The 22,750-nt window shown below is 45.0% G+C and overlaps 1 protein-coding gene across 1 annotated transcript; it reads left to right on the top strand.

The window, feature by feature from the left end:
* Positions 1 to 233: 233 nt before the first annotated feature.
* Positions 234 to 11,121, top strand: MARCO (macrophage receptor with collagenous structure). The gene is made up of 15 exons (XM_064662056.1): positions 234 to 428; positions 1,477 to 1,578; positions 1,964 to 2,191; positions 2,614 to 2,649; positions 3,865 to 3,909; positions 4,259 to 4,366; positions 5,661 to 5,768; positions 5,888 to 5,932; positions 6,505 to 6,603; positions 6,699 to 6,752; positions 7,772 to 7,816; positions 7,951 to 8,058; positions 9,315 to 9,356; positions 9,665 to 9,838; positions 10,133 to 11,121. Exons 1-15 carry the CDS (start codon positions 314 to 316, stop codon positions 10,261 to 10,263), a joined length of 1,440 nt encoding a protein of 479 aa, XP_064518126.1. The 5' UTR covers positions 234 to 313; the 3' UTR covers positions 10,264 to 11,121.
* Positions 11,122 to 22,750: the final 11,629 nt, after the last annotated feature.

Below are 22,750 nucleotides of genomic sequence, written 5' to 3'. Positions count from 1 at the left end.
TGTCCATCTCATGCCTAACACTGCTATAAAGCAGAGATGTTGAATAACTCCTGGTTGAGACTCTTTCAGGATCCTGCCCAAGGCTCCATGGACTCCAAGTGAGAACACGAGAACAGCTGAATTTCTTAGTGGTGGGATTTTTTGAGGAACTGTTCAAATTACCACATCAGAGTTCTCAGTAGTCTATAAAAACTGAGCAGATAGGAAATGCATATCAGAAAGCATATCAAATCAGGAGACAGAGAGGAAGTCCCTTCAGTTCTTTATTGTCCATAATCAGACAAGGCTTTAGGTTAGCCACAAGAAATTTGTCATGAAAATTAAAGAAAGATCTGGGGAAGATCAAAATTTGAGTGATATGAACAGTCTCAGTATTTCCGACAAGATTGGTTTTGCCTCAGCTTCTACCACAACCTTTCAGATAAGTGGTAAGATTTCTTTTTATTAAATGGATTTTATCTGGTCTAAAACAACAAATGAAAATGAAATATTGCATCTTAAATACTTTCTACACTGATTTTGCTAGTAAATTAACTGCCATTTAAGAATGGAAGTATGTCAAAATGTCCTTTCTAGCCAAAAGCTGATGCAGATCATCAGAAAAAAATTATTTTCCTGTTTTAGAAAATGCCTAATTTTCTTGAGTAAAACTTTCATGTCTTAATAGTTAAGATACTAAAATCACCAGACCCAATAAAAAATGTACGTTTATGAATTTTAGCTGAGTATAAATATTTCATTGCTGACTAAACCATTCTATTGTAAAACCAATTAAAACATTGTACTATTTTAAAACTAAGACTTTAAACTCCTGATTACATTGCTTTGAAAAAGAAAAAAAAACTCAATTAAGGGTAACTTACTGAGTGTCTGAAGTAGTTATTAATGCTTCTGAAATATTTTTTTCTTCCTGAAGGGCAAAATTTGACAAAGCAGTTTATTTTTTTTACACTTTGCTGATAATTATTTGTTTTACACGTTATGACTTGTCTCCATTTGTTCTTCAGTTCATTTTATTATTGATTTTTCATTAGTTTTGATGCATACATGCATCACTGTTGGAATCACAGGTATGCAGCACTCCGGATGGAGAGGGCATTGCTTAGAGCAGCCTGAATGCTGAATGGCAGCCTTGGACAACTAAAAGCAATGGAAACAAGGTGTTTATTGATACAGAGAGGGGAGAACCACCACATTCAAACTTGTTATAGGCTGGATTAAGTCTTGATGGAATTGAGCTGGTTAAACTGGCAAGGAAAAGACAGCCAAGTGAATTGCAGTGCAAAGCCCAGAGGAGAGGAAGGCAGCCTGCCTTTTGACAGGATCAAGCACTCTCACAGAGGGATCTTTCTTCTCCCCATCGCTAGAAAACACTGCTAATTTATTGTGGCCGAGCCTGAAACGCTGGAAGCAAGCAGAGTTTGTAGGGGAGAGCATGTGTGGGAGGGTGCCTACCCTACTTCTGTTGTTTTTTAGAGCCTCAAGGCCAGAGGAAACCATCCACATGCTGTGGTCGAACGGCCCTTGGCATCTACCTGCTGCTGCTGACGGCCGGCCAGGGGCTGCTGGTGTTCAAAGGTAATGCTACAGCCTTACCACGGGCTTGGCATCGACAGAGAGCTTTGCTGGGTGCTCTGGGAGCACGGGTGAGCGGGAATGAGCACATAGATCGGAAACCTCTGAGGGAGCACAGAGGCTCCTCTGCACACCGGGAGGCAAAGCAGCCGCTGAAGGAAACTATTCCCCCACCCCAGACACGTGCTTTGCATTTGCAAAAGCACTCCCGGCTGCACTCCTGGCTGCAGCAAGGACTGGCACGCGAAAATCACCTCCCTGGTTCAAACAGGGGTGGTCTTTATCTTCAGGTGTTCTCCCAGGTGCTGAGGAACTGCTCTGCCAAACAGGCATTTCCCAGTCAGACCGGACAGGGAATATTCACTGTATGGGCTTTTTGTTTCCTCAGTGTTTAAGATGGAGAGAGAGATACTGAAATTTCAGGAGCAAAATACCTCCTATACAGAAGAGATTCTGAAGAGCTCCTTTGCCAGCAGTCTGATTTCGGAGAGAAGCTCTGCTGAGTACTTGGGACAGGAAGAAAACTGGAGGAGAAGTGTAGAAGAGGAAATTACCATAATCAAAAGCAGCAATGCAAACCTGATGATGATGGTGAGCAACATCACCCTGGTTGCAGGTATGGCTCCATTCCTCCATGCTAGCTCTGCAGTGGAGAGTCCTGGCTCCTCTGCACCACTGGCAAAGCTGTGCCAAAAGCCTAGTTCAGATGAACCAGTAACTAGGGCAAGATTTGGTCTTCCTGTCTGTTAGTGATGAGCCAGTGCCCAGGGTTGGAGTTGGCTCCAGACCCTCTGGCCGGGGATCTGGACACACCTGGAGGAGCTGGAGCACTGCCCTGTGCAGACCCCCGGATCCCCTCTGCAGCTGCACATGTGGCTCTGGGATCGTCTCCCCTCTTGTAATTTGTAGATTTGGACTCTGAGTTTCCTCTGAAAGGGTGGTATCTTCAGCCCAGACCTCAAGCCTGTCAATCCCATACTGCTATGCTCCTCACTGAGCACAGACTACTGAAAAATATCCATTAAATATTTCTTTCAGGTCCTCCTGGACGCAAAGGAGATCCTGGTCCCCCAGGTATGTTGATAAATAAGCTGCAACTTTTCCTTTTTAAATCTTTCTCTTTATTTCATCTAAGAGACTTCAAGTGAGGATTTGGGATTTCAGTTTCTAGACCCAGACCCTATCCAATGTGCACACACCCAAAGCCCTGGCCATGAGGAGACCTGCTGTACCTTTTGACTGATCCCCCAGGAGCCTTGGCTGGCCCGAGTGCTCCCGCAGAGGTTGGTAACCACCACGGAGGAGCATTTTGTCTCTTCCTCCTCACTGACACCCCACCAGAAAAGCTCAGGGGTGATGGAGCAGCTGTACCTGATCATTTTCTGCAGTAACCATCCCAAATCTCCATGTGACACAAGAGAGGACCAGTGAGGGGGTTTATGTGCATCCCACAATCAGCAGATAGCTGAGCTTTCTGCCCCAGACACAGCAATTCATGCTGTCCAGCTTACTCCAGGACAACTCAGGGAGACCTCCCCAGTCCCTGCCCTGTAGAGTCACAGCTGAACAGTGCATGTGACAGAGATGGGACCTTGCCCACCCTGTCCCTAGGAAAACGATGGCACAGACTTAGGAATGAGCTGGGCACAAGGGCTGTTCTCCAAAGCCATGCACAAGCTGTTGCCCTGCGTACCTGGGGCTTGGGTAGAACTACACCTGCTGCAGGAGATAAATGTCTCCAGATCGTGAGGATGCAGCAAGTCCTGATCTAATGTTGGCTCCACTTTGAGCAGAAGTCGGACTAGGCAACAGTTTCTACCCTTCTATGATGATGATCTAAGATGCAACCCCTCTTGGGTCAGGTCTGTGGCTCATCCATCCCTACTTCTTGGCTACACTGATGAGCTTTTCAGAAAAAAAAAAATTGTAATTTTTTTTAAAATCATGGTTTCATATCTTCTTGGCTTCACTTACAACATTGAAACAGCACCTCCTGCCAAACAGTGTTTATTACATATCAGAGTCCAATAGTTCAGTGCACTTTCATGTAAGACCTCCCCAGTGGTCCCCAGGAGCTGGGCTTGGCTGGATGACAGCTGGCCCCTGCCCAGCCATGCACTCAGCTAAGCTCCAAGGACTTTACCCAAGCGGTTGTGCTGGTCCCTGCCAGCTGAAGATTGGTGACCAAAACTGGTGCACGAAGGATGATTAAAAAATTCATCTCTTCCTCTCAGCCATTACTGAGAATAGATGATGCGTGTCAGCTGATACATGTATTTTATATCTCAGGGCTACGGGGACCACCGGGGACAAAGGGAGACCAAGGAATCCAGGGTAAGGCTTTTCTGAAACCTGAATTACTTCTATGGATGGACATAAAGTGGCTTTATGGATGATTTTATGGGGAATCTTGCCCTCAGTGAAAGTGTAAGTAAGTAAGAATGTCATTGAAGGAAATATAAGCCTACATAGAGCTAATGTGAGCAAAAGCAAATCTTAGCTGGAAAAAAAATCTTATTTTAAAAGTCAATGTGCAACAGTCACCGTGGGCCAATTTCACACTGTCAAGTGCATGGAGAGGGGAATTTGGCTCCTGCCTGCGGATGAGCTGCATGTTCTGCTGCTGGCATTCACTCGGCACTGCATCCAATGGAGCATCAAAAAAGTGATGTTGTCCTTGCAGGCTTACATGGACCGCAGGGCGAGAAGGGGAGCAAAGGAGCTCCTGGTCCTGCTGGTCCAAGTGGTGCGCCAGGAGTGAAAGGAGAAAAAGGACAGATGGGACTTCCAGGTAAGACTTCTTCACTACCTAAGATTCTCACATATATTTCTGTTTAAACTCATTCTACGTGAAACACTAGAAGGCGGCTTCATAGATCAGTATTTCATAAAAATCCACGTAGCCCTGACCACATAGCCATTGACTGGCTTGCCAGTCAATGAGTGTCCTGGATAAACAGGACACTCAACCTGATCTGAAGGGGTTTGATTTCGTGTCGTGTTTCAGCAAAGCTCCCAAAGGAGGGCTGGGGGAAGGGGTCATGCAAAATATTGACTCTGCACCACGGAAGATTTTTATAGAGTGACCTTTGTCTGATGCATCCATAGATATTCAATTATCCGCCTATCTGTCATGCCTAGATTAAAGTACCAATGTTTGCAGTAGGATTTTCGTGATATAAAATAATACAATATAATTTATATGCAGAAGCATGTGGATGTTAGTCATCATTTTAGTGAAACCTCTTTCTGAGAGCTTTATATCTTACATAAGTCTGACTTTATACACCTTAAGTAGAAAAGTTATGCAATGTGTTTCTCCCATGTAACGTGCATTAGTGGGCATCTCCTGGATAGCTGTTACTCAGTGGTCTCACATGAGCTGAAAGCAGGGTAGGAAAAGAAAGCAGATGATATGTGTGGTGCAGAGCAGGGAGGACAGTTGGACAGATTGATAAGAGCTTCCTCAGATCTTCCATCAGATCCCATATGCACCAGTGCACTCATTAGCACAAGTTGCTCCAGAAGAGAAAAGTGATTGTAGGAGGAATACCTAAAGGCAAGAACTTCGGGATAATTCTGGAGCAGAAAGATGAAGGAGATGTAAGACTTTAACTGAGGCACTGTTAAGTAATTGAGCTCTTTTGGAGCATGCTTATCACCTGCTGAGAGAAGAGAAGGCTAAGGGGAGCTAACTCTGGAAGCACAGGAATGCGCTGTCCTGTATCTCCACTGTGGCTAGGAGAAGGGAAGGATGCAGACTGCAATAAAAGATATTTAACTAAATGAGAAACCATTGTAGAGGTAGGGATAGCTTAAGGAATAGACTGGAGAGGTATCACAGCACCACTGCAAGTCTTTAACAGCAGGTCAGACAAACATCTGCCCAGACAGTCTGACAGAGTCAGAGGTGGATCCAAAAGACCAGCCCTGTTCTTCTGCAGCTTTACAGGAATGCCACTGAATGATGGCAGGTGTAAGGCCAAACTTTGTTACTGGTGTGGCTAGACAGAGGTGCTCCACAGGCTGCAGAGGCAATCGGGTTTTTTTTTTAATTTATACGTGTGTGCTGTGCTGTTTGATAGGTGTCCAAGGACAGAAAGGTGACACAGGCAAGAAGGGAGACCCTGGGTCACATGGACCCCCAGGTCCTCAGGGACAACAGGGAGTCCCAGGACTGCCAGGTTTCAATGGTAAGTTCAGAGGCCACAGTGTGACCCACCATCAGCACTCGCATGCTGTGGTGCAGGGCTGCCCTAACTGAAGCATTGGGCTAAGCCTTGTCAGCACTGATGTCAGGATGTTGTTGCAGGTACCACGGGGAAGCCTGGACCTCCTGGGCAGAAAGGAGAGGCAGGTAAGCCGTACAGAAGGCGAAGGTTCTTCTAGAGATATAGGACTGATCTCTTTTAGATGGTGCTTCATGATGAAGAAAACTGCAGCCAGCCTAGATCCCAGCCTGGGTAAGAGATGATGATTAGATGAAGAAACCACAACAATGTTCCAACATTGTGCAAACTCATGCTGCAGCCCTGGCTGCCTCATTCGGGCCCCACTCACTGTGCAGAAGACTGAGAGGGAAAGAAGGGTCCTGAACTGTGGAGGGCTGTGTCTCCTTCCTGATGTGTGTGCACATGCAAGGGTAGAAATTGGCTGCTCTGTTAGGAAAACACTTGTGCATGTCAAGGCTGACAGACTGCAAGGACCTGGGTCCATACAGCCTTTCACTGCAGAGCATCACTCCCTGCTGCACTAAGATCAGTGCTGCCAGAGGACGGTTGCGATTTGGACAGACCCAGCGTTTGTTTTGCCTTCATAAGGTCAACTCAGTCTGTACAGTGCAGGGGCTGGTGATTGAACTGTCTTTCTTCTTATGTCCTTCGAGTTTTGTGTTACATTTCATATGTGCTGCTTTCACTCAACCTCAAGGTGTACCTGGACAGCCTGGAACTGTGGGAAGTCCTGGCCCTGAAGGCCGATCTGGTCAGAAAGGGGAGAAGGGGGACCAGGGGCCCAAAGGTAGCCCAGGTACAACACTACTCAAACCTATAACTCATTGAGCTCTTAATCTGGCCTCACGTTGTATGATGGCTTCACCCTTACTGATTTGTTTTTAATTTTAGGAATAGCAGGCCCTGATGGACTCAGAGGTGAAAAAGGAGAACAAGGAATAAGAGGTAAAGGAGAATAAGACAGGTTTTGAGTCAACAATCCTCATTATGTAGGGACAGGAAAGGAGGAGATCTATTGAGTCCTGTTCTTGGAGCCCCAGTGCATCCCAGGATGCCATGGCAGTCCTGGGCCTCTGCCAGGCTGCTGGGGGACGGTTATGTACCAGAGAGTTGTTTCTACCTTCTGTAACATGTGTGAGGAGGTGATGTTGCCTGAATTTTTGTATAAATAGAAAATGCACAAACAAAGCATCAGTTTAAGATGAACTAAACAACAACCTCCCTAATCTGGAGTTAAAGACAAATTTTACCGGCTAGAGGGAAGATGGGGAAGGAGGCATCCATTCTGGACTCCTCTGTAGCATTGCAGGATGAAGTGTCTTCAGAGGCCAACTTAGGGCACACAAACGAGGCCTTTTCTGTGACATTCCACTTGAAAAAGGTCACCTCTCTGTCCCAGGCACCCAAACAACAGGGTGACATTCTGCTGTACAAACCTATTCTGGTGTACTTCTCTTGAATCAGCCCTTTAAAATCCTGAATTTATATAGTGCATACAACCTCATGGCCTTCAGGATGTAACCAAGGTCCAAGTGCTGCACCTTTCTACCCTCACTGACAGCTGAATGACAGGGATGAGAGTCACCTGGCCCAACTTTACATGCTTTCATATGTCTGATGCACCTAAATTTAAATGTCTAGGCTGTCTATATGGTTAGTGAAGGTCCAGCTGGAGGAAGAGTCTCTATGCCATCAGTGGAGTTTAGGATATGAAATAAATCACCAGGAGTTGATCTACTTCAGGAGAAGATGTTTCTCCACTGCCTGTATTTTATTTTTGATGTGGTCTGCACTGAGTATGATGTGAAATAAGACACCCAATTCAGAGATAGATGTCTATAGAATAGACACCTAAACTAGATAAGTTAAAATCCTGCATAAATACTAGTTTGCATAAGCTTTTATAAATGTATAAATATTAGTTTTATAAGTGTATGTATGTTTGTTTGTTTTGATGATCTTAGGTCTTCCAGGGCAAAAGGGAGAAAAGGGAGACCAGGGCCCAAAAGGTAAACCCATGTTTTACAGCATAACTTACTCTGATGATGCAAAGCGCTTTAAATGCCATGTTCCACCTTTCTGCATCAACACATTCTTTCCTTGGGAAGATACAAAGGCAATTACTTTTTTGCTCTACACCCAGGCATCCAAGGCCTACCTGGTCAAAAAGGAAGCAAAGGTGATTCTGGCACTCAGGGTCAAAAAGGAGAACTGGGACCAAAAGGAGCCAAGGGAGACCGAGGATTGTCTGGTAAGACTGTTTGCCAAAGGGTCTGTGAAGCTGATGGTGCATTTGGGTTCAGGGCTGTAGATCTCAGAGTGGCACAAGGTGCTCTGAGGCGTGTTACAGAGCTCATTTGGAGGAACTCAACAGACAGATTAGCCTTCCCAGAAGAGGAGTGTGCAGACTGTCACATGTACACCCTGGGAGGTGTGCTAAAAGACATGCAAGTAAACAGATGCATTAGATTTTCTCAAATCACTGATCTTACAAAAAACTGGAACAAGCAATGTCCCTTTTTGCCTTGTGCAGAGACATCTTGCAGCATACCATGTCACGGAGATAAATCCCAGATAAACACAGCACTCAGGAACACAAAATTGTAAACACCTAATGGTGAGGCTATTTAACTACACCTTGCTGATTGTAGGACACAAAAGTTGTTCAAAAGGGCCAACACTACAGCTAATTTCCTTCCTTACCCCCCACGCCCTTCCCATCACATGGGTTTCCAAAAACCCTAAGACCTGTAGTCAAAAGAAAAAGCCAAACAGGCTGTGGGAAGCAACCAGTGCTACATATGATTTTTCTTTTAATTGTTCACATAGAATAGTAAAAGAATCCTCAGAAATAAAATAAAGTAGGTCGTAAGTGAGGCTTCTCCATGTGCTCCTCCTCTGGAGCTTTGCTTCTGGAAGAGGGGAAAACTGTAACTTGGCTGGCTCCAGGACAAGCACTGCCCTCTGGGTGGGTCTCATCTTCTGGTCCCCAGAAGGAGACAGCAATAAAGGCTTACTGGAGGTAACTTTTGGGGGAAGAGCTCATTGGATTTTTTCAAACACCCCTACTCTTGAGACCAAGATGCTGCACAGAAATGTGGAGGACTGCTGGGAGCAACTTTCTGCTGTCCCTGGAGAACAAACCCCATGATGTAGATCTTCATTCAAGTACTTTAGGAGATACTGTGCCTGCTTCTGGAGAGCCCAAAGGCTATCAGAGATGTCATTTTACAGGTAGCAGTGGGAATGAGATACATTTTGCACACGTGAGTGGATGGGATTTTGACCCTTTTCTTGCGTCACACATTAGGAAAACTTTGCTGTATGTTATCATACTTTTCTTGCCACATTTCTTTTACATACCCTTAGTCACTTCAGGGTTTTCATTGTCCACAATGGGAGGGAGTCTTCACATCTCTGACTCATACAAGCATTCAGAACAAGACAATAACTGGATTTCTTTGTAAGCAGCTGTCAAATGTTTGGTTTTTTTTTAATTTGGAACAGGTTCCCCAGGACCAAAAGGGAGCAAAGGTGAAAAGGGAGAAGGTACTGGACTTTCACTTCTTCTCTCACTTGCCTTCTGGTATTGAAGCTACCTGAGATCAGGACCAACATTCCCCTCTGCTCATCCTGGTTAACCCACAGCACAGCTACCAGAACCAAGGGGTCTGTGCTCTGAGTTGCAGCCTGCTGTCTCCAGATGCAGGAGGGGGTTGAATTGTACCAGTAACCTAGTCCCACTGTGGCTACAGCCACAGAGATGGGAACATCCCTCTGGTTTGGGTGGTCACTGCTTCTGTGGTTCTTATGTCTGTATAATCCACAGAGTTATTTCTTCTGTCCTAAACTGCCAGCCGACTCCAATCATATACGGATCGTGGGAGGAAGCAGGAGGGGCCGTGTGGAAGTCTTATACCAAGGGATCTGGGGAACAATATGTGATGATCACTGGACCTTGCAAGAGGCTGCTGTAGTCTGCCGAATGCTGGGATTCAGCCGTGCAGTCTCTGCTTTCACAGCTGGTGGAGGTGAGTCCACAACAACTTTCCACATCCCCAGGCTTGGCATGGGTGGTTACATACAGCAATGTCACCTACACGAGCAGCGGGAGAGCAAAGAGGATCTCAACAGGGCAGCTCATTCCTCTTGGGATGAGTGAGCTACATGTCAAGTGCTGCTTGAACTGTGCTCTAAAGCTTGATTTCCAACAAGCCAACCATGCAACTCAACACATGCCCACTATTTCCAGGAGTCTCTTTAAAAAAAGTGCATAACCCTTTCTCTTGACCAACATTTTTTTTTGTTTACTTCATCTTCCAAAGGCACTGGAACAATTTGGCTTGACGAAGTAAATTGCAGTGGGTCTGAAAGTTCAATTATCTACTGTTCAAAGAACAGCTGGGGTTCACACAACTGCGGCCACAGCGAGGATGCTGGAGTGGAGTGCAGTTGATGGGACACAGAAGCTGCCCTGGGAGCCGCTGCCACCTCTGCTCTGTCTGGGGCTTTTCTTCATGATGCAAACCCAATTTCGTCAGGCTGTGCATATAGTGTCCTTACCAGGTCATAAAAGTATTGACAAAGAAATTTGAATTTTTCCTAAGTCAGTAACGGTTGCAAGACCCCCAGGTAACCTGGAACATCCCAGCTGTCACCAAACAATTGGAGCTCAGGCATGTGAGCCAGTTCACAGCTTTTCCAGCTACCTGACATCAGCTCACCTGCAGGAGCTCACAACTGTGTGACCTCTAAGTGCACAAGGGAGGAGATGGTCCACGTTAGCTTAGTGCAGTAAGAGAAGAGGCTCAGTGTGCAGAAACAGGGAGTTTCTGCAGCTGAGCTGACTAGTCCATCTTCATCACAGTAGGATTGTGAACCTGAGCCTAAACCCCCCAGGGGGTGTATACACCCAAGACAGCAGATGCTCAGAAATCATCAGATGAACTCTCTGGCATGCAAGTATAAATACTCTCCAGAAATGATGCTGATCACAGGTTAAAGTGCAAAAATAAGTGCCTGGGATCTAAGTACCATACTATCCTGGTTTAGCATAGCCCTTGTTTTTGACCTTAACCAAGTCCCTTGCCTTCTCTGTCAGTATTTCCTAACCAGTCTCTCCAGGAGCAATACCTTTTACCTTGTCTGGTGTATAAAGCTAAGCATTTAATACCTTTAGAAATTAGATGATCCAGTAAAGCAAAAGGATGACAAATAAAAAACATATCAAATCATGGTGTATCAGAAATGAATAAGCTGTTGATTGGTGTTAAAAATAAATAATTAAATAAATAATAAATAAACAGATAAATAAAATTACACACACATCTGTAGATGTATTAAGGAGAAAATATTGGACTGGGCTTTCCTGGCTCCTATGCGATTGCTGCAATTTACTTTCAATAAATAAGGTTTTCCAATCAAGGAGAACGGCGGAATGCCAGAGGCGCGGTGGGACCTGCAGGATGAGCCGCGGGTATCGCCCCGGGACCCATCAGCCACCTACCTCCCCGCGGCCATCCTCGTCCCCGCCCGCGGCTCCCGGTTATCTCAAATGCTCCTTCCCGGCACTAAGGGGAGCTCAAGGGCCGCCGCCCGCTCCGCAAAGCCACCGCGGGAGGTCCGCGGCATCGACTCGGCTCGGCTCGGCACGGCTCAGCCCGGATGCTGCTCCTGCCTCCTCGTCCCCGCTGCTTTATCCCACGGGGAACCGCGGTTACTGCGCATCTCTCTTTGCTCTGCTGTTGTGAGACCCCCATCTACGGCACTGCGTCCAGCTCTGAGACCCCCGGCACAGGAAGGACACGGACCTGCCGAAGCGAGTCCAGAGGAGACCACGAAGATGCCCAGAGGGCTGGAGCACCTCTCCTCTGACGACAGGCTGAGAGAGTTGGGGCTGTTCAGCCTAGAGAAGAGAGAGGCTTTAGAGCACCTTCCAAATACCCGCCAGACATCTGGAGAGGGATTTTTGATGAGGGCATGTAGTGATAGAACAAGGAGGAATGGCCTTAAACTGAAAGAGAGTAGGTGTATATTAGCTATTAGGAAGAAATTCTTTACTATGAGGGAGGTGAGGCACTGGAACAAGTTGCCTAGAGAATCTGTGGCTGCCCCATCCCCAGAAGTGTTCAAGGTCAGGTTGGATGGGGCTTTGAGCCACCTGGTCTAGTAAAAGGTGTCCCTGCCCAGGGGACTGAAACTAGATGATCTTAAGTTCCTTTCCAACTTAAATCATTCTGTGATTCTGTGATCCCAGGAATGGGAGGGCAGTGGCAGCCACAGGGGCCTGGTGATGCAGCCAGAGATTTTCCATGATACCCCACATGTGTTGCAGGGAAGGACAAAAATGTGTTTTATTCTGTTGAACATCCTGATGGCACATGCAGCAAGACACCAAGCCCAAGAGCAGAGCAGTGAGCTCGGTTTGAGGACATGATTTAGGTTGTGGGAGTTTCAGTCCTCAGTAACTCCAGCTGTGGAGTTACTCCCAGTCCTCCCAGAAAGCTATTTGGAAAAAAAAGGAGTGGAAAATACTTTCCTGATGCAGTCTCCTGTGCCTCACTGTTTGACTGCTGAGCAGTTGGGACACTTGTGCAGGTTTTGCTGTCCACTCTTAATAGATAGAAACACATCTTCTAAGGTAAAACCCCAGATTTTGTCTGCATGTCTGAGGTGTCCCCTTGGGTGGACAGCTGCACAGCTCAACCCCAGCCTCACCACTGTGGGGGCAGGACACAACTCACAGCAGTGGCATTTGGAGCTTGAAACCCAGCACTGGGACCCCAAGGCAGCAGGTCTGGAGGGCACTTTTGCTCCATGTGTCCACTTCTCCAGTCTAAGGGAAGGTCCATTGGCCAGGAAGGGTGCCACAAATCACCGTGGGATAGTTGATGAGCAGCAAAAAAGCCTTTTGCACCTACAAAAAGATGTAATCCTGAGGTGTGGAGGCTGCCTTGCATGACCACACCATCTCCCCCCAAATACCCAGCTCAGTGCTATTAGATCCCAGCTTGTAAGTCTCTGCACTGCCCTAAAAGAGATGTCTGTGACAGCTGAAAAGGAATGATGCAGCTTTGCTTATCATTTACACCCAGCACCAATTAAAAAGACTTAGTTAAGCAAAATGCAATTACACTGTCATGGATAAAAGGGATACAATTAACTAAAAAGGGACACTTTCCCTTAGGAATAATGTTATTTCCAGTTGCTTCCATCCCTGTCCCTGACCATTCCTTGTGATCTGAAGAGATTTGGGGTGGGGAGAACTGGGGGGATTTGGGTAGTTTGTCTTCCCTTCTTGCTGGTTCACATGTATTTCTGAAGTAAGTTAGCAGAGTCCTTTGAGAACACAAATCTTTTCTTGAGCCCTAAAACATCATTTCCAACACACTCAGCACTACTTTTCCAAGAAGATGAACATTTCATAGAGGCTGTCTGGCACCAAACTGAAAATTTTCTCCTTTTGGGGAGAAAACTGGGCCTTTTGTCAGCTGTGAAGGAATGGGGAACAGCCAGGCACTGTGGGATACATGCTGTGGCTGGAAGGATTTACCAAAATCCACAGGGAAGCAACTGAAGAGAGGTTTCTCATCTCATGCCCCTTGGGAAGGGAGGAGGCATGTGCCATCCCTCTCAGCCCACTGCACAGGCAGGCACCCAGGCTGCTGCTTCCCCAGCCAACACCTCTTCCATGGACAGTTGGATCCAGAAAACTCAGCCCTGCAGCGAGGTGCCAATTTTGCAGCATCAGAACTTTAGGTCCTGGAGGATCCTGCTGAGAATCTGTGTTAATGAATAGAGTGTTTGTCTAATCATTTCCATGTCTTGATATTGGCATTACTGTCAAACCTCAGGAAAATGACATGAAGGATAAGGCTGAAGGTTGCCCCTGGAGTTTGGTGAGATGCTGAATGCATTTTTGTATCCTCAACAGAAGTCACAAGTCAAAGCCCCACTCAGGCACACAGAGATGCTGAAGAGCAAAATATTTACTAACTAAAAGCCAGTTCTTCAGGTTTCCAGTGCCTGAAGTTTATGCCTGATGCATCCATAACACACCTCTCCTTACCAAAATTACTGACAATTCCAGTTGCAAAAGTGAAAAAAGGCACTTATTACATTAAGGTCATAATTTTAAAAGATACAATGAAGGAATTACTTTTCTGCTCATATTACAGACAGGTAAACACCATTAACACACATGCTGGCTGTATCTAAAGATTAAACTAATCACATCATATAGGAGTCACTAACTGTATTTTCATCATTCTCTTCTGAAGTCTTCTGATGTTTTAGATCACATCGCCACAAATCTGCCAGCACATTTCTTAGCTTTTTCTGCTAAACATCATGGTAGAAGGCAGCATCTGGTCTCAAAACACTCAGACATTTTTTTTTGTCTTGCTTGGTGTCAGCACCGGTCATGTTTTGCTTGGTTAACTCTTTTCCCACTGGCATGGTCCAGGAAAAGCCCAACCAATCATCCAGTGCAGTTCACAAGCCTGAGCCACAAGTGTTTCTGATCTCCACAAAGGGGCCAGTTTGGCTCTCACTGGCACTGCCACGAACCTAGAGCATGCATTGGTGCAGACAGCTGCTCTGCTGTGACACAGAGCTGAATTTAACCCAAGGTATTTAAACAAACTCTTAGTGGTGGCTCCAAATGATTATCCATTTATTTCAGTATTTGTCTTTTCAAATGTGACCTAAAATCTATAAGTAATTAGTTATTGTACTGACTACGGTATTGCAAAATGCTTCCCTTCATTTTTTATTCAGACTCTGAGCTATAACTCCAAAATCATTCTAGTCACACCAGCCTTCAAAGGTCTAAATGGGGAGGAAGGGGGGCTAACGCCATAGTATCTTTGAGATTTGCAAGAATATTTGAGGATTTTCTGGGGATTCAGTATGAGATGAAAAAAAAAAAGAGGTTTGCAGGCAAATAGAGGAACTTATGCCTCTAGTTCAAAAGGAAAGACAAATCCAAATAGAAAAAGATTTAAATGCTAAAATGCTAAATAAATATTGTTATTCAACAGCAGTCTTTGTCTTTTGAGTCCTAGGTTAAAACTACTTCACAGGGACTATAAAAGCTCGTTACTCTCCTTTGTTGAAGCTAAATGAATTTTAACAGCACAAGTTCCAGAGTGAAGAATTGCCTCCTAAAACTCCTCCTAAGCCATCTAGACACCACAGTGGGGTAAGGCAGGAGAGGACTTCGGGAGCTGTTAAATTAATAGGTGAATAAGAAAATAGTACACAAATTGCATTTATTCTGGGTCTGCCTGTGATGTTTTGTATAAATACTAACACACAAGTGGCATTGTGAAGGTGCTGGTTCCACACCATCAGGGTATCAGCAGCACAAGGAAGCAAAATTCTGCAATGACCTTGCCTTAGGAAATCCCAGTGCAGTCAAAGGATTCAGAGGGCTTTCAGGCTCAGGCCATAAATCACTCAAGATATGAATTACTGCCTTATTAGAGCAGATTCATAACTGTAATTCCAGATAAATATGCAATTAGTCTGATCTCTTCTGATAACATGCCAACAGGGGGGAAAAAAATAAGTCACTTCCTACTAAGCTGGCTAGCTATTCAAAGGAACTGCAGCAAACTTTCACAGATGTTGAGGCCAGCAGGACCCTTCTAATAATCACGTGCACCCTTCTGCACAGTGCAGGGCAGAAAAACTCACCTGGGAATTTCTATATCATTTTGAAACTACAGCTTGTTTTCTAGGAGGGTGCCTTATTTTGGTTCAAAGATTTCTAAAAGCAGAGAAAGCATCATATTCCTGAAAAACCTCCAGGTTCCTGCCATCGTAATTAACCTGCTGGCTCTCTCTGAGTAACTCCACTCCTAACCTGTGCTGGGACACCAGGAGCCAGCTGAGGTCCTTGAGCCACTGAGTGCTGTTGCCTGGAGTTCACCCAGACAAGGCTTAAGAGAGAAAATAAGTTTTCCTTAACACAGTTAACTTCATCTGGCAGGGCCAAGCCCACAGTCAGAATTTGGAAGAGCTACTTAACTGTTCCAAGCAAGCAGCACACCTATAAAAGGATGCTAATGCCCTTGCCAGAGTGCAGAGAAAAGAGGAATGTGCAGCACGTGCCAAGATCAAGCTGGAGGTGATCTTGATAGTTTTGCTCTTGTTCAGCATCTGAAAGGGAATTTCTGGAAGGTTTTTGCCATGGTAGTTATGGCTCACACAAGCACCGGGACTCTGCAGTTGCTCTGATTGTGCAGTCACATTGATTTTAAAGGAGATGTTTGACTTTACAGAGTAGCGATGTGAGGAGCTTGTTGGGGGTAAAAGACTCTCAGCACACTTCTGAGGCCCTCAAACTCTTTTCTGGGTGAAAATGAGATCAAACTAAACTAAAGTGGCACTGTTTGCATGAGTAACAGCTAATCCAAATTACCCAGGGCTGAGAGATGAGGATCTCAGGGCTAAAACAACAAGGGTGTTTTTTTCCACACATGGGTAAAGACTGTTGACTCAACTTGCAGGGCTATAAAATTTCTCCAGTAACAAGCAGGGACAGACACCCACAGCAATGCTGGAGGGAAGGGAAATACCCTGTTTCTGAAAATCCAGTTATTTCAACCAGACTGGAAGAGCTTTACAAGACTATAAATGGATCTGTCTGTGGTTAAGGAGGAAGGAGAGGAGGAAGCACGCTTTGCTTCTCCTATGTTTATACTCCAAAACTGCAAGATCAAGAGTGTGGAAGTCCCCTATTTCCAGTTTATTTGTTTTAGAAGCCTTTTTGAGTCCCCCAGTGCAAGCTGTCATGGGGAGGGAAGAAAAAGAGAGAGAAGCATCCCTCTTTTCTAAGGGCTGCTTTGGCACAGTGATTTTACATCTCTTAGACTAGGAAATGTATAAAAAAAGTCACTTTTTCAACATTTTCCTGTTGTTGCTCCCAGATGCACAGTGCCACTTCCATTACAGGCCAGCATGTCAGTTGTGACCTGCTTGGCTGCGACGTGTTGTGACCCTGTGGGAGAGGCTCGGCGCACTGAGGATGTGAGGGTAAAATGTTCAGTCTCCAGTAAACATGTGGGGCCCAGCTTAGTGAGGGGTTCCTGGGTGATGAGAATTCAGCAAAAGGCCTCCAAGCATCACCCAGCACAGGAGATGAAGCAGAGAGTTGTGACCTAGGTCACATCTGCAGCTGGTATAAATCAACATTGCTCTGTTGATATCTGGATTTGTTCCTGTTAATAATTCAGCCTTTTTTTTGCCCAGCTCTCTCTAACACTGCTTAGCTCTTGGTGAGTCTACTCTTGGGCTTGAGGATGGGTCATGTGTGCTACCCAGAAGTCTGGGAAGAAGACAAGAGACCCAACTTCCAGGTTCTGGACATGAGGAACAGTGAGTCCCTCCTCAAATGCCTAGGCAGCCAGCAAAAATATGTCCAAGGCTGTGAATCCTGACTCCTGTAGTTTTCTAATGCATAAAACAGTAGGGTCTCTCCCAAAATGGTTATTTAAACAAGGTATTTTGAGCTGCACTAATTATTAGAAAGCACAGTAATTTTCAGTCTCATGGTGCAAAGGTGTTATAAAACTGCTGTGAACAGCACTTCATCAACACCTCTAGTTCCAGCTTTCTCCCGCCTTGACACTTCTGCAGTTTAACGCTAATTATTGCTGTTTGCCCCATTATGATGGAGGTAGTCCCAAGCCATCCTTCACCTCTGTGCCATCAAGCATTCAAGGATCCTGGTTCCTTCACTTAATGTCGATGCCCCTAGCGATGAAATGGATTCTGACCCAGAACACGGCAACATGGATGCAAAGTTAGAAAACTGCTAAAGTTCTGTTGAAGCATAAGCATAGAACTGGGCGAGTTTTCATCCAAATTACTTAAAAAAGACACATTTCATAGAGTCATAGAATATCCTGAGTTGGAAGCGACCCATAGGGCTCATCAAAGTCCAGCTCCTGTCCCTGCACAGGACCACCCCAAGGATCACACCATGTGCCTCAGAGCATTGTCCAAGCACTTCTTGAACTCTGTCAGCCTTCGTGCTGTGACCACTGCCCTGGGGAGCCTGTTCCAGTGCTCAGCCACCCTCTGGGCAAAGAGCCTTTTCCTAATATCTAACCTAAACCCCTCTGACACTGTTTCATGTCATTCACGCAGGTCCTGTCACTGGTCACCACAGAGAAGAGATCAGTGCCTTCCCCTCCTTTTTCCCTCATGAGGAAGTTGTAACTGCAATGAGGTCTCCTTTCCGTCACCTCTTCTCCAGGCTAACCAGACCAAGCGCCCTCAGTTGCTCCTCACATGGCTTCCCCTCAAGGCCCTTCATCATCTTCATAGCTCTTCTTTGGACGCTCTCTAATAGTTTAATATCTTTCTTACGTTGTGGCACCCACATTTGGAAAGGCAAAACTCCTGCTTCAGTGTAGAAGAGCTCATTCTGCAGCTAACAAGTACCACAGCTAAGCCTATCTAATGCTCCCTTCCCTATATAATCAGGTATTTGTGGATCCCTTTCCCTATCTTTAGGGCTTCTTCCCTCCTATTCATTTGGATATCTTGCGCTCTTTAGCTGTAAACTGTTCCAAGATGTTCATCTGATATGAATCTACAAACCAGATGATAGCCATCATTTTCACATTAAGGAGGCAAACTCCTGTACTGTTTCAAAGGCTTTAACTCTTAATCTCTGTTTTCAGAGCTGTATGTACTGCTCTATTCGTGTTTCTGACATTTAGTTTCCAAATACTCGATCTTTTTCAAATGAGATCGTGGTACCTGTCAGTATTTGAAAACACTGATACTGATAATCAGCAAGTCTTATTGAATGAAAAAAAAACAAAAACAATGAACTTTGTGTGTTTTGCATGACAAACGACTAAGGCTAAGTTAGCCCAGCCGACACATTGAGGTATAGAGTAGAGAGCAGACCTCTAAGGCCTTTAAGATCAGTTAAGACAGAAAATATTTTAATCACAGCTGAGAAACAAAGAGATCAATGTCAGGTTTGCACAGGCTCAGTCAGGTCCTCAGCTGATGTAAATAAACTCAGCTCTGCTGAGGTCAAAATGGTTTACACCCGCAGTTATTTTTCCAGAATGAGATGAACATGTAAAATCCCTTATCAAGTCATTTTCAACAAGCTTGAGCGCTGTGATTCTCACTAAAATCAAGAGGAATGAGCAGTCTGAGGGAGGACCACCCACGTTATTGCAGGCTATCGGTAGCTGTCAAGGGAAAAAAGGCTGTAAATCAAAGAATGCAAAGTTATTCTCCATTAAAAGCACAGATTAAATGTATATAGCTGAAAGGAGCTCAAATACTTTTCTTCCTTTGTGTGTAGGATGTTTGACACAGCAGGAGAGTGTTTGTCCCGGCAGCAGCATTTCAGGTAAACTGGAATAAGTCAAGCATGTAAATACTGGGTCTGAGCCATCCCATCTGTCTCTTTGAGGGTAGCTGAGAGAGGTACCTGGCAGGTGATATGACCACTACCTGGATGGAAAAGTAGAGAAGTTCAAAGATAAGGGGAACATCCAACTTTCAAAACTGACAAAGGAAAAGAAAATCCAAACTGACTCCATAAGAAAGAGTAGAAATGTAGAGAACCTCCAACAGAACATCAAAATCACACATTATTATGAAACAAAAGAGATATTTTCAGAAAGTTAGGGATCAAAAATTAGACTCTGGGTTTCAGAAGTATTTGTAACCACAGTCAAGTCAAATTTGAGAAAAAAAGAAAGCCCATATCAAGTCTAAAAAGTGTTGGCACAGCAGGTATGAGAGCTGGAGAAATAAGAGACTATTTTTCCAAGATAAATAAAAATAAAATAAAAAATCTTGAGATTGAGCCAAAATTCAATTTTCTCTGTTTTCTTGTCAAAACTAAAAGCAAAAATATTGCCATTTTTAGGGAAAGTGAGTGTTAAAGATTTCAGCAAGTTCACGTATCATATGAACTCGATCCACTGCAATTTAGAGGTGGTCCCGACAGTGAGGAAAGCAGCCCCAGGCAAAAGTGGCCAAAAGGAGGAGTTCAGCCCACCCAGCCTGGTGTTTGCCTGTGCCACACTAACAAGGATTTAATCCTAATGTCCCTTGCACCCACGCTGCCAGTAAGGACTTCTGAGCGTCCCATCTACTTCCTAGAAATTTTGTCAATGGTGACCATCTGTCATTGGGAAAACACAAGAAGAGGGATTAATAACAGACTGGCAGGGAATACTGGAAAACTGGCAATATGTTTTACTGAGTACGGATGTAAACACAATGAGGATACTGTTTTGAAATTAAGGGAAGAGCAAGAAATTTTGCAGTGTTCTCCTGAGTTGCTTTTTCTTTTGTTCCCCTTGCCACATCAGTGGGAAAAAAAGCTGGCAAATAAGAAGACTAATAATAGGCCATAAATGTACCCTTTTGGGGAATCTCTCCTAGGGTCTCCTCCTCCTCTGTTACTGCTCGATCGTCATCGTGTGAGATGCATGTATATGCTGCTGAAAACGCCACAGAGGCATCTCTGTTATCCTTAGAAGCATAAACTGCTCTTTATAATAAATACATTGCCCAATTCAGAAACACACCTAACGAGCTCATCCTGCCTTATTTGCTGGAATCCAGCACCTTCTGCTGAGACTGAGATAAAACTGAAAGTGCACGGAAACCACTTAGAAAGTCTAAACGGGGAACTTAATTACCTCAGTAGTTTTGCTTCGCAAATTAAAGGGGAAAATATTTTACAGATGAGAAGATTTTCAAAGTGCATTAATACCAATGAGGGAGATTTCTGTTTAAAACGCCAATGGTAGAAACATCTCCAAGGCCATGTTCATCGCAGAAGGGGAAAATATTCAGAGAACTGCCAAAAATGTCATCCAGGGAGGGAACCTCTTCCCAGATCTTGTCTGCACTAATAAGAATTTGCTGGCACTTCTAAGGGCCGACATATCTTCTGCTGGAAAAAGTCTTTCCCATTCCGTCGCTGAAGGAAGACACGTTCTTCGGCTGGTGTAAATCCGTATATTGATGCTCCTGCTAGCATCAATATGTCACTAAAAATCACAGCCCAAGAGGCATTACTGCAGCAAGAGAAGTCTGGCTTTGGGTGGGGGCTGCCACTTGGGAAGGGCTCTGTGACACTGCTGAGGCGGACATGGGGACCAGCGATTCCCCCAGAGCAGGGGAAAAGCATGAAGCCTCATTAACCAGCCAAATTTGCAATTAGTAGGGCAATGTTAGGTGATGAGAAGAAGCAGAACCTGGCTGGGAATGCTCCCATCTCTCTCTGCTCCCCTCTTTTATCAGTACTACTGGGGATTAGCCTGAAGCTAACCAAAGTGATGGAAATACTTCACTGACTTTGACGGACTTTGGATCTGGCCTTTCATGACATTTTATCCTCTTGTACTATTCCAAAAGGTCCTACATGACGACCGTGCAACTGAGATTTTCAACTCTACTCCCATCACTTTCAACAGAGACTTTTCTTCCACCTGCCGAGACAACCCCGAGCCACACACATTAATAATTAAATAAGAGCTGAGCACCAGGGGAGGGGAAGTGACAAAGCTGCCAAAATCCTTCCAAGATATTTTGACAATCCACAGCCTGAAAAGATTGTAAATGAGGGCCTGGCCCCTTGTTACTCTCCCACTTTCTCCTACATATCTTTAAACATCACACGGATTGCACATCATCCATCCAGGAGATGCATATTGATGTCGTAACAATGTTTCCCACGCCGGAGCACACAACACCGAGCTCCAGGCACATTGATTAACAACTGCTTTCGCCACTGTACCTTCCGGACTCCCATCAAAGTAAAATTTGTCCCAATTAATCAAACCCAAGCGTTCTTTGCTGCTGCGCCTGTCTGTGTGGAGAGGATCCCAAGCGTTCATCCCGGATGCTGTGCGCGGCTGCTAACCTTTCGGTGGAGTCTACTGGGAGCTGCTGCTCATTTATATACAAAGCACGGCAGATGAAAGGGCAACTAAACATAATTTACCTGGAAGTGAGGTTAAAAGTGGTTTACCAGCTTGATGGTGTTTGGCTTGAGAAACAAGACATTAATTAACACCTACCCATTGATTAATACTGACCAGGTTTTTTTCCTTCTCCAAGTTTTAAGTAGGCAACGCTTAAATTTATTTTCACTTAAATTTTGCCTGTACCAAGAATATTTTGGCTAAGCTTTGACCAAACATGAGCTTGGTTCTGGCCTGACATCCTGACACAGAGAAGACCTGAAACTCCACTAAGGACTGCAAGCACTGCTGCTCCAAGAGGTTCTCCTGCCCTCAGTGGGAGTGTGCCCCGGGACACGCTTACCCAGTACCACTGACATTAATGAGCCTTGTCACTGCCTCCAAAAAGCCTGCTTCCAAACTCTGATGGCCAAATTCTGCTGCCCACAAGGCTGGGACTTTCTGACATGCTCTCCTTGCCTTGGGAGCTGTATGCCCAATTTCACTGCAGGCATGTTAGAGAAACCCAGCATAAAGACCTAAATCATTTGTTTCTTTGAAAGGCATCATATTTATTTAGCATTAGCATCCTCCTTGTGCCATTGCAGCTGCAATGCGGGTTATTCACATGCTCTCAGTGCCCCAAGTGCCCTGCTGATCCCACAAACAGCAGTTGGGCTATTTCATCCCAAATAAGAGTGAAGATCTGCCCCATGATTTGCTACTGTCCTTTGACATGTGTGACATGGCTGAAAATATCCTTAATGCCAGGGTGTTCCTCTTGGAACAGGAATCTCAATAATCTCAACAGGAACAGGAATCTCAACATAATCTCAATTCATCCTCTGAAAGCGCTGTTTTTATCACTTCTTGCCCATCCATCGCACACTTAATTTGGCAACAATGTGAGATACAAGCAGTGTATACAAGAGATAAAGCCAGCTATTCACCTATCTGAGGCAGGAGGAAGCCTGGATTGCT

Source organism: Pseudopipra pipra, chromosome 7 (genome assembly GCF_036250125.1).
Source record: "Pseudopipra pipra isolate bDixPip1 chromosome 7, bDixPip1.hap1, whole genome shotgun sequence".
Classification (NCBI taxonomy): Eukaryota; Metazoa; Chordata; class Aves; order Passeriformes; family Pipridae; genus Pseudopipra; species Pseudopipra pipra.
Note: the sequence above shows the minus strand (reverse complement) of the source record. Positions and strands in the feature narration are given on the sequence as shown.